The sequence below is a fragment of the Vidua chalybeata genome, chromosome 4 (genome assembly GCF_026979565.1).
Source record: "Vidua chalybeata isolate OUT-0048 chromosome 4, bVidCha1 merged haplotype, whole genome shotgun sequence".
Taxonomy (NCBI): domain Eukaryota; kingdom Metazoa; phylum Chordata; class Aves; order Passeriformes; family Viduidae; genus Vidua; species Vidua chalybeata.
In genome coordinates, this window is record NC_071533.1 from 26,076,317 (window position 1) to 26,090,695 (window position 14,379).

The 14,379-nt window shown below is 37.8% G+C and overlaps 1 protein-coding gene across 1 annotated transcript in view; it reads right to left on the minus strand.

The window, feature by feature from the left end:
- Nucleotides 1–14,379, minus strand: part of COL25A1 (collagen type XXV alpha 1 chain) — a 294,445-nt gene that overhangs the window by 59,396 nt on the left and 220,670 nt on the right. Inside the window, exons 11-12 of the mRNA XM_053941672.1 lie at nucleotides 10,091–10,117; nucleotides 7,611–7,655 (exon numbers count right to left, since the gene is read on the minus strand). Coding sequence (XP_053797647.1) covers nucleotides 7,611–7,655; nucleotides 10,091–10,117 — 72 coding nt within the window. The remainder of the gene's footprint in view (nucleotides 1–7,610; nucleotides 7,656–10,090; nucleotides 10,118–14,379) is intronic.

Below are 14,379 nucleotides of genomic sequence, written 5' to 3' on the forward strand. Positions count from 1 at the left end.
TGTCCGTGAAAGCAAGTTCCACTGTATTTCTAAATTAGGTAATGGAATCATTAATTACATTTTAATTTCCTCAAGAGTTGGACTGTTTCAAAAAACAAACCAAAATCATCAAAGTTCTAGCAAAACTCTAGTGAGGCATTTTCCAAGCCAGAGCAAAAAATGTTAGGTACCATTAAGCCCTCAGGGAATTAAATAGTCACTTGTGTCAGCCCCTTCTCAAGGCCCCTTTGTACTGCAGTAGCTGTGAGGCTGATAAAGTGGCACAGGCATTTGATATGTGAGTGGTCAGGAGTTGAAGCTGTTGGAGATTAGGTGTGAGTGTCCTAAAGAATTGACCTAAAAGGCTCTTGAAGAAAATTGCCAGTTGACAAAATGAAGCAGAAGGGACCCATGAATATACACTTGTTTCTCCTCATCCCCATGCCCCAAACACGCTTGTTTCCGTTCCCTTCATTTTCAACAGCTGCTGTTGGCTGATGCTTTCAGGGCTTTAAATCTCGAATCAAAAGGTTGAAGTTCCAAGCTTGCACTTTCCTCCCAGGTTTACATATCAGTGCTATGGATGCAGAGAGCTACTGCTGTGACAAAAAGGAGACCGCAAAAATGGAACAAAAAAAATTATTTTCTTTGGAAGAAAGTGAAAACCTCAGCTTGTCACCTAGTCATAGTAAATCCCCATTCATACCAGCAATAGCATTTCTGACCGATATGCACCTTTGCTATGCTCAGCACTACACTTACAGAGATACTTGAAGTGCAGAAACTAGTTCTGGGAATGGGTTAGACTGAAGGCAAGCCTAGAAGGATAACACAGAAATGACCTTGTGCCTTTATGTTTTGAAGTGATTATCGTTCAATTTCTAATGTTCAGAAGAACAGGGAAAATATTCCTTTCCCTATGTTAGACCTCTATTTCTTTGTCTTTACAAGGAATCAGGGAGTAATAAGGTGAAGTGAAAATGTACAGCCCATAAGCTGCTCTATGTCCTAGCCCTGATGAACATTCCCAGCGCACAGTTAAACAAGCTTTATGCCAGGGAGCCTCCCTTTGTCACTCTGAAATGTCTTGTAGGCTTGGCAGTCTGGCTTTATGTGCAGATATTTTTATCATTCCAGTGAGCCTTAACATAAACCCCCCCAAAATAAACAAGAAAAACCAAACCACAAAACAAAAAATGCTCTGCTCAAAGTAGTTATGAAGCAAAGAGCTGTTAACTTTTGAAGACGAGTAGATTGATAGCTCTTCCCTACTCAGATACTGTTTCATTTTAAACGTGTCCATCCCAAAAAATGATTTTGATTCTTGGCATGAAAATAATTTAAAATATTTCTGTTAGGAAGTATAGTTAGCTATTTTTCTTCCATTTATTTACATTTATTTATTTATTTATTACTAAAAGCGTGTATTAAAACCAGAGTGCAAAATGCTCTAAGAGTAAAGCTGGAGTGTAAAATGCTGTATAAGTACACTTCAGCCCCACAGGTTAGTGTTTTGGAGATGAACAAAAAGCACAACTGGCCTTTAAGAGGCTGAAGATGATGACACTGCTATTCAAGGAATGATGAATGCAAGGGAACACCAAACATTCCACAGTGTCATTCAATGCAACAATTTAAATCAGACTGCTTTTCAACCTGTTAAAATGAAAGAAGCTATAAAGCTAAGCCCTCAAGTCACATGTTTTTTACATTTACCAGGCCATGGCTAATGTCTTTCCTGACTGCTGTTGTAGTCTCTCTTTAATTGCATTGACAGCAAAGGTGCTGGGTTGCAGAAACAATTGTCTCCTGCACATCAGCTAGCTTTCAAATCAAGACCACATATTTTTATTTATTTTTTCTTTCATAGAATCACAGAATGCTTGAACTTAGAAGGCACCTCTGGAGGTCAGCTTTGAGGCCCTTACTTGGATTCTACCCAGTATGTCCATGTCTTTCTTGTAGTGAGGAGCTCACAACTGGACACAGTACTCCAAGAGTGGCCTCACCAGTGTTTTTATCTCATTTAAAGAGTAATTTTTTCTATAGTACATCTAACTTTAGCTCACAGCTTGTCTTTCTCCAGTCATGAACTCTTGAGAAATTATCAGTAACAGAGTGATGGCAATAGTTCTAAAACTTCCTGGTGTCTATAAAAGACAACCCATGATCCCAGTTAGAGAATCAATGAGGGCTAAACTGTACCCTCACACAAGAAAAAGATGCAAGACCCAGAGAAATTGTGTAAAGGTACCCTCAGAGCACCCCCTTGGAACTTTTTCCTAAAAGGGCTGGACAGTGGGGAAGATGCTGTAGTGAGGTGTGAAGTGTCTTGGTACTCAATTTAAAGGGCAATTACTCGCCCTTTCTGCCCTTCTGCATTCTTATTCTCAGCTAAACTGCAGAAGCTGTCCTGTGCAACAAGGACAGCTTGGAACTACGTGTGGAACTATGATGATGCACCAAAATAAAAATAAAATTCTTCCTCCTGGCACTGAGATGGGCTGTGATTTCCAAAGGCCACCTCAGCAATGTGTGGTTTAACTGATACCGTGATGGAAAGAGCAAGAGCTCCATGGGATGCTGGGGTACCAGCAGCATCTTATGTGAACATCCTGCCTGTCAAGGTTCTGCTGTACCAAAGCAGCAACAAAACTATCAGATGCACAAACATCACACCCCACACTGGTAAACATGCAAATATTGCATTAGAAATACTGTTTGGGTAACCCTTGACTTCTTTTTCATATGAAGTTATTTTTATCTTGCCTTTGTGTAACTTGACCAACCCCCTATCTCTTTCCTGTGTTTGGGCAAAGAACAACTTTCAGCACTCTGCTCAATAAATAAGTGTAGCAGTTTCCTTAGATACTCTAGTGGTAGGGGCAATCTTAATGCTTACACTGAAGTGAATGTGAATTTTGTGAATACTCAGGTGTATAGAGCATTGCTTGGGCTCTGCTGGTAATATGAGAAAAAAAATCTGTCAATAAGAACTCATAAAATCTACTTCAGAACAGGTCTAAAAATGTATTACCCACCAGAGTCCATATTAAAGGAGCTGAGCTAGTTGAAAGCATGCTTCTCCTTACTGGAGTGCTTTCTGCCCCTGAGGCATATACCTTCATATCCAGAATTAATCAGCTAAAAATAACATGGCTGGAGGCCCCAGCTTTTCTTGTTTGTAACAGAAAAACAGCCTGGAGGCTGCAGTTTTGAAATAGGTTTTGTTTTGGTGAGATGCATAACTCTCTACACCAGCTGGTTGATATCCACCTCACCCTGAAAGAAAGGCTGTCAGTATTGCTATATTTTTCAGTCACTAGAATGTAATCAATTTAAGGATAAGGAAACACAAGAGACCCAGAACTTAATCCAGTCTAATTTCACTCTAAAATACACAGATGAGGAAAGAGGGTAAAAAAGAGGTTTTTCAGGAATGTTACTATGATTTCCATTTCAAACCAGGTTGAATTCAATTCCTTTCAACTTGCTTTTTGTGCCCCTCAAAAGTAACTTAAAAGTATTTGTTTAAGGACTGGAAATCTCTCCTGGCCCACTCACCAACTGAAATTAAGTAGAAAGGCTCCTCAACAAGACCCAGCTAGCCTGCTGGGAATTTGTGAACTAAATTTATAATGTTTCCTCCCTTTATTTGAAAAAATGTTAGTACATGCATACCCTTCCTCATTTCACTGGAGAAATTCAATACTGCCACCTTCAAAATGTGTTCCTATACAGAACTGTACACAGTAATAAGGAAATACAAGTAAAATAGAGAAACAAAAAGCATAAAGATAGCAGTAAGAAATGTGCATACCCAGACTCTGAATCTACTGATATGATGGACAATTCTTCTGAGGTTTATCATATTGCTATTGCAAATCTACCAGAAGAATTTGAAATGAAGGGATCTATCCTGACCACTCATTCTGTTTTCAATATACCCTTACAAGAAACCCACCAAAATATCAAGTATTACATAAGAAAAAGTGATTTCTGGAAGTTTAGAGTGAGGGGTTTATGTACTCCAGACAAACTCTTATTTATAACAAAGAGAGTTATTTGCACAAACACCAGAAATTGCATTCCTTCAGGCCAAATACCACCTTAAGGAATCTCTGCTTTTCTCTTTGTGTGCTGCTGAAGTAATTGACAGCTCTTATCAAATCAGCACCACTTAACAAATACCAGAATATATATTCTATACTTGCAGAGTTTAACTTTTCAAGAAGCCCTTTGTGGCCATTTCAACACGATTAATGTACAGTTATGACATCCTTAGACCACTGCAACCTCCTAGCTCCATGCACTTCTCGAGTGCCTGAGGAGCTTCTGCCAGGGATAGAGAAAGGGAAGTTTATCTGCCATTGCATCGTGATAGAAAGAAACCTGTGGATTGCACAACAGTCTGCAAAGGAAAAGGAGCACTCAGAAAGATTCCGTATTTCAGCAGGTTTTGGTCCATTCCAGAAAGAACACTCTCTCCAGATGTAGGTATTACTAAGCAGCTCCTTTCCAGTTACTGTTCTCAAGACAAACTTGCTATAGTTTCTCAAATGTAGGAACATATGAAGACTGTACATGTCCTTGCAAGACTACCTGTAATGTTTCACTGGATTTGGCCTAATGTGTGAAGGTTTTATGGCAGTGATTTTGCTACTCTGAATACAAGAAAAATCTACTAGTTAACAGTCCTGCAAAAACATGTGGGTTGTGTAAAATTACACTTACTCTAATATCTAGAGACTGTCTAAGACAAGTGGTTCATATGTTAAGGGATTAAAAGACTGTTCTAAGTGCACTCAGAATTTATGATCTCATTCCCAGACCTATGGTCAGACTTGTCAATCATCTCCTGTAACTCGGTATTTCAATTAAAGAAGAGGTGAAAAGAAAGAAAAAGGAAAATTACAGAGGCACGTAGATGATGACCTAACTCTGTTTTGTTCAACTGCTTGAGGACAGAGCAAAGTGAATACACTGCTGACATTCGTTGGCTGAAAAACACTTAATCGTCCAAACGAGAAAAGCATTCACACACTTAACTTTAAGCATGTGCTTAACACTCACTGCCTTTTAAACCAAGGAAAAATATTAACTTGGAACTTAGTGCACTGCACATGCTGCTGTCTGACAGAGCGAGCTCACTGACCAAAAGGCAACCAAGACAGTAAGGCCTTTGTAAAGTCCTTTAACTATGTAACTTCTAAAAAGGGGATGACTCGCATCACACATGCAAGTTGAACCAAACTATTCTGCAAGTCACCATGAATCTGAATGAGTAAAGCCAGAAGTGCCAGCAGCTGGCTTACAGTACAGCCCAACTCTCAAAACCACCACTCTGGTTCTCATCTACATCTTGTGTGTTGCACTGCACTGAGAATCTGTTTTTTCACAGAAATTGGAAGAACTGACCTTTTGATAGGAAAATATTAATATGGGATTGCTAGGCTGCATTATATTTTCTAACTTTAGACAAACACTACCTCAGTTTAAACTTCATTTCTACCACTGTTTCCAAGCTAACAGAATTTTTTTATCTATTTATTAAAAGAGATAGCAACATTCAACTTTCATCTGCCTAGTATTACATGAAAATAACACATTTTTTGCTAATAAGGAAGTGGTTTCTAGTCAATATCAACCAACAGCTGAGAAATAAAACTAAAGAATGCAAGAGCAATTTATTTTTATTTGTCCTGGTACCTATGTTTCACTTTAGTAATTCAGGGGTTTTTTTAAGGTCAAAAGTAAAGCAGTCCAGCTACACTAAAAATACGCTGACATCTTTAATAAAGTGGTAATAATTTTTAAATGTCTGCAAAGTTATAGATGTGATGAATTTTGAATTAAATCAAATAAACAGACACCCATAAATTGAAAATATTGGAGTTTTTTAAAAGCACAATTAAAAATTAATAATCAACATTTAAAGATGTGTTTGCATCTTTCCATAATGTTCAACTGCACATTTCTTTTATGCCCTCTGAAACATGACAGCAGATAAGTCTATGTGGTCTCCTAAAAACAGCCTTACCAAAGAGTGTAAAAAAATTCTCTGTCTCCCAAAATGACACATTAATCACACATTTGACACATTTCATTAATATCAATTTTTTCTGCTCATCTGAGTGAATTTTTCTGGCTGGAGTTTGTATGATTACTATTAAAAATAAAGTTCTTGAATAAATATGAATCATCACTTCTGTTCTATTCAAAGTGATTTCCAACTTCACCTCATCCAGTCTTCTTACATATTCCTACAGATATGCCACAAAGTAAATTTTCACTGGCATTTCAGTCAGGCCACAAAAATTACTTGAATTATGTACAACAACAGCATCTCAGTTGGTAAGCACTGTCTACCATTCCTGTTGCAATTGAATGCAGTTATAAAATATGAAGGAAAAAATCTGAGGACTTAACGCAAATTTGTTTCATATTATTTTCTTATAAATTCTAGTATTAAATATATATATATGTGTGTGTGTGTGTGTACATATTTAATTCTAAATATTTTTTATTTTGTTGTTTCACATTAATTGTAATACTCTGAATAGTTTAAAATAAATTCCTATCACTATCACTAAAATGAAAGAAATGATTATTACATTATTTCTTATAATCACTCTGAAAACACAGGTCTAATACTATGTATTATGCTATTAGAAACAATATATCCTTTTTTTTTTTTTCTTTTTTAGGAAAGAAGAATTAAAAGTAAATGATTTGAAACAACACTTATTCAAGTGAATAAGTGAATTCAGGGTGAATTCCTAGGAATATTCATTCCCTCTTGGTGAGGGAAGCAGAAGAGAGGATTGTCTAACACAACCCTTATACACTACCATCTGCTGCTGCTTGAACCTGGTGAACATATATATCACCCTTTTGGCATCCCTTGCCAGTACTTTTGAAGTTCACTAGGAATGCTAGGGCTTGTGAGAACAACAGATGGATAATACTCTTTACAGTCAAGGAGGTATACTATTTAAACTTCATCACTCAGATTTGCCAAAAAACCTTAGCAACGCTGTAACACAGCTCTGCTGCTTTGTTGTGACCTCTCCTTATGGAGGGCCATTCTGAACTATGACAGTGACTTGTTTAAATTAGCATTTCCTCTTGGTTGTGTTCAAAAATATTTGTTTGATTTATTCCTCTTTCTAATTATCCTCCAGCTGCACTTCCACTTCTTTTTACTTCTCTATTTATAGGTTGTAATAAAAATGTATTGGTACCACATCAATACCCAATATCAATATAAATGTTTGCATCATGAGACTGAGTTAACAAAAAGTAAAAAACCCTTTGTTTGTAAACATGCTGACTCAAGTAACACACTATTAATATGCATTTCTTTCTACAACCTATCAGTCATCACCAAATTTGAACACCAGACTTTCAGCTTATTTAATTACATTTGCTGCTTGTTCAGGTAAAACTAGAAAAAAATTACTTCAGAGCACAAAACACATTATGCTATATTATACATGGTCTTTTCCATGAAGCCAATTTGAAGCCACAGTTCTGGATATAAGGTTGCATATTGCTCATGTGAACAAGCCCGAAATTGCTTTAATCCACTACATAAATAATGGCAGTGCTGAAAAAGTCAGACAACTCACCACTTGTCCATCTTTCCCTGGAACACCAGGCACTCCAACAGAACCCTGGAGGGAAAACAGACGCCAGTGTTTAGCAAATTAAACAGGTCATGAAACCTTTCATCTCATAATACAGCATTTAGAAGTAATGGTGAATGTTTGCTTATTGGAGCTGCAATAAATTTTTCAAGAACTCATATTTATCCAAGCTGAGCTCTCCTTTCAGTTGAGATTTTTTATACTAATTTAGACATACTCTCTCATGTTGTACATTTTAAAGACTGTATGGCCTTTTCCAGAAACCAGCTTCAAGCTCATGTTTTATAATGTTGTGGATGTAAGAACTGAAATGCTATTCCATTTAATGCTCACATTAAGTTTTGAGACTGATCCCATGCAATAGAATACAGGACCTGAACAAAACTATTAATGCTTCTAGAGGAATCATTCAAGCTCAATAACTTGTGGCACCAATCCGTCTCAAGGCTTTTAAGAGATAATATGTAGTGATTCAGTCTGACAGTACAAATTACAGATATACTTTGAAACTGCACCAATATTAGCCCAATCAGCATTAAAAGGTCAATACAGGCCAAACACAAGTGACAAAGAAGAAAAAAAAATTAACAATGACTTCTAACATTGGAGGGATCTTTTATACAAAGCTCTCATACTGTAAATTTCTATGTGATAGATAATTTTTGGAAGGACCTTGTGCTATGGAAGTTTAGTGAAAACACAAAGCATGAGGAAAGCAGGAAAGCTGCATCTGCTTGTACAGCATTCTCCTCTTATTTATAAAGATGGTGCTGCTCAGCAAGGGAACTGAAAAAATTGCTGCATGGCAATTCCCCCTCTGCTTTTGTTAGAGGTGTCACTAAAATTATCAGAACACCCAAAGGAAAAGCGTTCAAAATGGATGCACACATTTGTCAATTAATAGAGTTGGGAAATCCTGTGAAACAGGAAAAGGAAGCAACTCATGAGGGTCTCAAGAACCATCCAAGAGCTAGTAACAGAGCTCTGAATCAGTAAGAAATAATACACCGCATCCCAGCATATCTCCTTGACCCACAATGTTTTCCCCTTTCCCCCAAAGCTTCCACTTTGGCATCCTTGTTGTCTCTTTTTCCTGGATGCGTGGTCATGGCTTTAAGTTACTGCAAAGGGGCCTGAGTGAACATTTTCACATCTCTGTATCATTTTTCCAGAAAACCAGAAGGCAAAGCTCAGGAGGGCATTAAACCATCAGCCTCAATAAACTATCCTATGTATAACAGTTCCTCCTCTCAGTGGCAGCTGATTATTTTTCTTATGAAACACAGGATGTTAGAAAGTGTAAAATGAAGCTGATTCTACCGTGACAAGTAAATGCTTATCAGATATTCAAAAGTTCATCAGCACATGGGTTTTGTTGATGTCGTACACAGAAAATATCCTCCTCCACAATTGTTAGAGTATAGCTTTGTAATGGCAACTTAGACACAAGCCACATTCCTGCATTGCCAAACACAAAGGGTAGTCCTCTCCTTCAGCCTGCAAACTCTATACAGCCCACAGCAGCCAAAATTCCACCAATCTGTATCCTTTGGGATTATGTTTTTACATAACACAGGTTTTTCTTTCTTTTGTTAAAAAAGTTTTGTTTTAACAGATGCTTTACTCTAAAGAACATTATCTCAGAAGTAAGGAAAGCAGGCATCCTTCTCACATATGTCAATGCTACTTATTCCTTCCTCTTTTTTTTTTAATCTCCTTTATATGAATTATAGCTGCTTTATTAAATATCTTTCATACAACTTTTCAATCTTTTGAAATCAGCTAGAAAATTACTCACCTTGGTGCTATGCAAGTCAGATGCTGGAAAAGTACCACTCACTAGCTGTTACTGCTGATATTCTGAGGACTGTTTTAATGGCATAATTCCATAAATCCTAAACTCACTCAATCAAACCGAGGCAGTCAGCTTTAATGAGTGTAAATAACGCTGAAGGCATTCCCAGGAAGTCAGGTCTCAGGTTACCGAAGGAACAGGAAGACACCAGCAGACCACCTGAACACCACCGACCAAGCACTATTTATCAGCAACACCTACGTCCTTTGTTTCTGCTGGTCAATTCTTTAGTCATATGGCACTGATCTACTTGAGTAGAGACATGCATTTAATCAGAAACTTTATCTCCCCACCTTTCACAATGTTTTAACTTTGGCTTCTTAATCGTACCAGTGTATGAATGAGAAAATTATAGTGACCTTTTCACCTGAAAGTTAAGCAGACAGATTGAAAACAGTCTGCTCTGCATCGCTTGAACTTCTGGTGATGGGGGAAATGAGAAATCTTGTGTCTCACTTTATATGGCTCCATTTTGCAAAAACAAAATTCAGAACCTTAGGTAATTGATTCAATGCAGCGTACAGTAGCTTATTCCATTCACCTTTTCTGCTTGCAATTTGGCACAGGAGAAATAATCACTTTCACAGCATTGTTGTTTATACTATACCTTTTGTCCTGGAGGCCCCTGAGGTCCCTGCAAAGGGAAAACAATTCAATTAACATCAAAACTCCAGCCAATTTAAATTGAAATGACTAATTAAGACTGTCTTATTGTGTAAGCAATCTGATACTGGACTGAAACCAGCTGATGTTTTATATATCAAAGAAAAGTAAGAGTTTATGCTCAAAATGCACAATGAATCTTTCTTCTTCACTTTTGGAACTGATCTAACTACTACCCAGAATACTCAAATTTTCCCACTTCTAATATTTTCTCTTCCAAGCCATCTGTTTCTTCTAATACTGACAAATCTCCCAGCATTAAGATGACTGTGGTTTTTCTCTCTTATATCAGCCAACAGCCAGTTGTGTGTCCACAGTAATATATCAGCTTGTCAGCATAAAAACAAGGTTTATACAAACAAGCATTTCTGTGATAGAGAGAAGCACAGACCTCAAAATCTTCTCACCTTCTAAGTATCAGCACACATGACTGTGTTATAACCAACTTGTCATGTGTGCCATCATTTGCAAGTTAAAAGAAAAATCTTTAACTTCAGAAATCGTTAAGAATGCTGTTGGGAAGCAAAGAACCACCATTTTGTCCCTATGACCTGAGAAGGCAGGAAAGCTTAATTTTCCTTAATGTCATACAGGAGTCAAAGTCTTGTTGATATTAAGAGGACCCATTTCTCATCTGGGTGTCTCTGAAGAACCCAGGTGGCCACAGTGGAGAGGGGGAACAGAGAGAAAGTAGATCAACCAACCACGTCTAGGACACGTTGGCAGTCTGTTTTGGTAACACCCAGACCACGTCCACCACAGCTCTATGCACGTTTCTCCCCGGGTTCCTACCATGGGCACCAGTGCAAACTGTGGGTGCTGGTGGAGTACCAAGCAAGGTGAATTCATAGTCCATGAGGGTGCAAAACCCAACACAAAAACTGGGGAATTCAAATCCTTCTGATATGAAAAAGAATAAAAGAAGAACTGATTGATACCAGAACTGCAATTATTCAGGAAAACAAAAGGATTTCTGCCTCAAAATGTGATGCTGATTTTATTCTAAAATTAGTGTGAAGTTAGGCAGAACCCTCCACTGTCGGTAGATGCAGGACTTGTTGGAACATTGCTCTGATGCAACTTTAAACTGCTAACAAGGAAAAGCTCCACTGGTGGTAATTCTGAGTGATGCACCCACTGATGTGGATGAAAGCCTTGCAGTTTTAAATGTGGATTGGTATGTCTAAGGTTTGGTATCAAACCTTGCAAAAGCATAGATCGATGCTGCTTCTTGAAAGTTTTGCCTGATTGTTTTAACAGAAGAAAAGTATTGTGAGCATCTCCTTTAGACTGCAGAGACAGATTCTGATAAAGGAAACCCACCTTTACTCCCTTGACTTCAAAAGAAAGCAGAAGTACCTAAGCACTCAGCACTGATGATGATCACAGCAATGAATATAGTGAGTATCTGCTTTTTCAGATGGAGAAAAATGTCCCCAGCTCACAGTGTTTCACAAAAACTGCTGTTTAAATCAAGTCTTCTTTTCAGTAAGTGCCTGAGAGTGAGTGATCTGCTGGGTAAGAAATCACAAATAGAAAAACAAGTCCACAGTGTTCTTCCCTTTCTTCAAGTGCCTGACACTATCCTTTTCTTCTGCAAGAAAGATACAAGTCTAGAGTGAGTGATCTGCTGGGTAAGAAATCACAAATAGAAAAACAAGTCCACAGTGTTCTTCCCTTTCTTCAAGTGCCTGACACTATCCTTTTCTTCTGCAAGAAAGATACAAGTCTAGCATTTTAAAAAAGCCAAGAAATTAATGCTCAAACTAATGCTTTCCTTACGGCAATGTTATCAAAATAGGCTCCAAATATCTACATCCTGGGCATCAGCTCCTTGTTGAACTGTTGCAAACTAACCTGCTGCATTTCAGGGTTATTTCAGGTCATGGGAAAAATCCCTCCATCAGTAGGCCAAAGTGAATACAGAACAACTAAAGACCTCCATCATAGCTCATACCAGCTATTTTTATGTCCAAGGGATGGATATATCAGTTTCTAGCTACTTAAGAAACTATTAAAACCTTCTAAAGACCTTCAGCTATATTAAATTACCATTTGGGAGCCCTTAATACAATACTACTGTATGAAGGTAAAATGATAATTCACTTACTAATATTAGCCCCCAAAGCAACCTCTTAAATGTACTCTCTGTTAAGGACTTTCTGCCTGGTGCTTGCAGCTGTCAGCTTGTGGGATGGATATCATTCAAGACATTGCAGAAAACATTTTTTCCCAGAATTTCCTCTTCATCCCTGACATCCTTCCAGCTTCTCCATATGAGTTACTGAATATGAAAATATTTACATAGTGGCATAATCTTGCTCTTATGGTGACTTTAAAATGAATCATTCAGAGAAAAGATGCAGCAGATACTTAACAATAAATATCTTATGTAATTAGAAGTTTTCCATTTCTGGTACTTAAGCCTTTACTCAGACTGGAAGTAGCTCTGGTTTTTCACATCCACTGAGCCTCTTGATGACGTGAACAGTCCTCAAGAGCACAGCTACCTTCAGAAATTGTATGGTATTGACTCAAAAAAACAATTTCAAATCAAAGCTTACCTAAATTGATACATTTCACAATTTACACAGGATAACAAGTCCTTTTTATCCTTAGAATGTTCTGACTGCAAAACATACCTGAAGAGAAACAATTTTCTCTAAAGCACCGCTCTCTAGCATTGGGAAAGAAGCTCAAAATCATTGGGAAATTAACAGCTCATTCACTGACAGCTCTCGTCCCTCCCCCACATAAGCCAGAAATTCTTTAACAGAAAATGTGAAATTAGGTTACTAAAAGAAAACATTAAAAAAAAAAACAAAACAAAAAATCCTGTAGAACACCTCAGGATGGTGCTTATTTTTCTAGAATTACCTAAAATCTCTGATCAAGGCACAGAATGACACTGAAGAGATAGAAATAAGCAAGCAAATAAAATCTGGTAGAAAGAAAAAACATGAAAGAATAAAAAAAAACTCAAACAAAAAAACCAAACCAACCAAAAAAAAAAAAAACAACAAAAAAACAACAAACCAAAAAACCCCCAAACCAACAAGGCTTTAGCTTATTTCCACAGGAGTAAGTGACAGTTTTTAAAATAATCTATGTAGAAAATTCCATATGAACATGTGGATTTTTCCCCCATATTACTCTACTGAACTGGGGAGCATCTTGTGGTACCCACTTGATGAACAGACAGTAAGACCAACAATCAAAATCTTTGTGTAGGTCTGGAGACAGAAGCAGAAGGCAAGAGATATGTGAACGTTTCCAACCCATTTCTCAGGATGCTTTGTTCTGATGTTTTTCTCTGTTTTCTTTCAGCTGTTCTGTGTTCTGTAACAGCTGCAGCAGTATCCTAGCCCTGCTGTTAGCTCCAGCACAACCAAAGTGATGCTTTGCAAATGCAGGCTCAGCTAAGCTTCCCCTGGATAGATATTCTGCCCCTGGGTCCTGGCAGGCAGTGCAGAGCTGCTGCCACAGGTTCCCACCTCATTCCCCTCAAGCCCAAAGCCTCGGCTCTGCACTGACCCCACACACACACACGGAACCTGCTGAAATCTCCACCAGCCACAGGCTCCATCTACACCACACAGAACATACTGCCCCCCTGCCACCAACATATCTGGGTCTATGAGGGAGGTAAAACAGAAACACACAGCCCTTTAAAACCATTGGCTGACCAAGAAAACAAAACAATCCCAGAAGTTTAGAATTCTTCTGTCTCCTAACTACATACACATATATGTGATATCTGTCATTGAGCAATGACAGATTATGTTGATAGCAAATATTTGACTTTTGCCTGCATCACTCAAAGCTGCCAGAGTTTCCACAAAGGGATGCTTAGAATCAACTCCTAAACCACTGGCAATTGATGTCAAAAAGCTCTTTTTATAAAGAGCATTTAGGCTTCAAGAATTCCAGAGAAAGTTTGAGAAAACTGTTCAAATGAAGTGACTGCTCAGCATTTTCTAGGATTATGCCACTTTTCCTCAAATTGACACATATTCACAGATGAACCTCAATTGAGAAGGCTGAAAATTTTGGTTGCAAGAAGTCTTGAATAGCCCAGAATAGGAAGATTACTAAATATAATGAAAATAAAATATAGTTCTTGCTCTTTCAGCCAACATGAACATTTCAGAAGAGCCCTTTGCCATCATGTCCAATTGAGTAAACTAGCTAGGCAGTTGTGACAACTTATTGCAGGGCTTCACTGAATTAGGT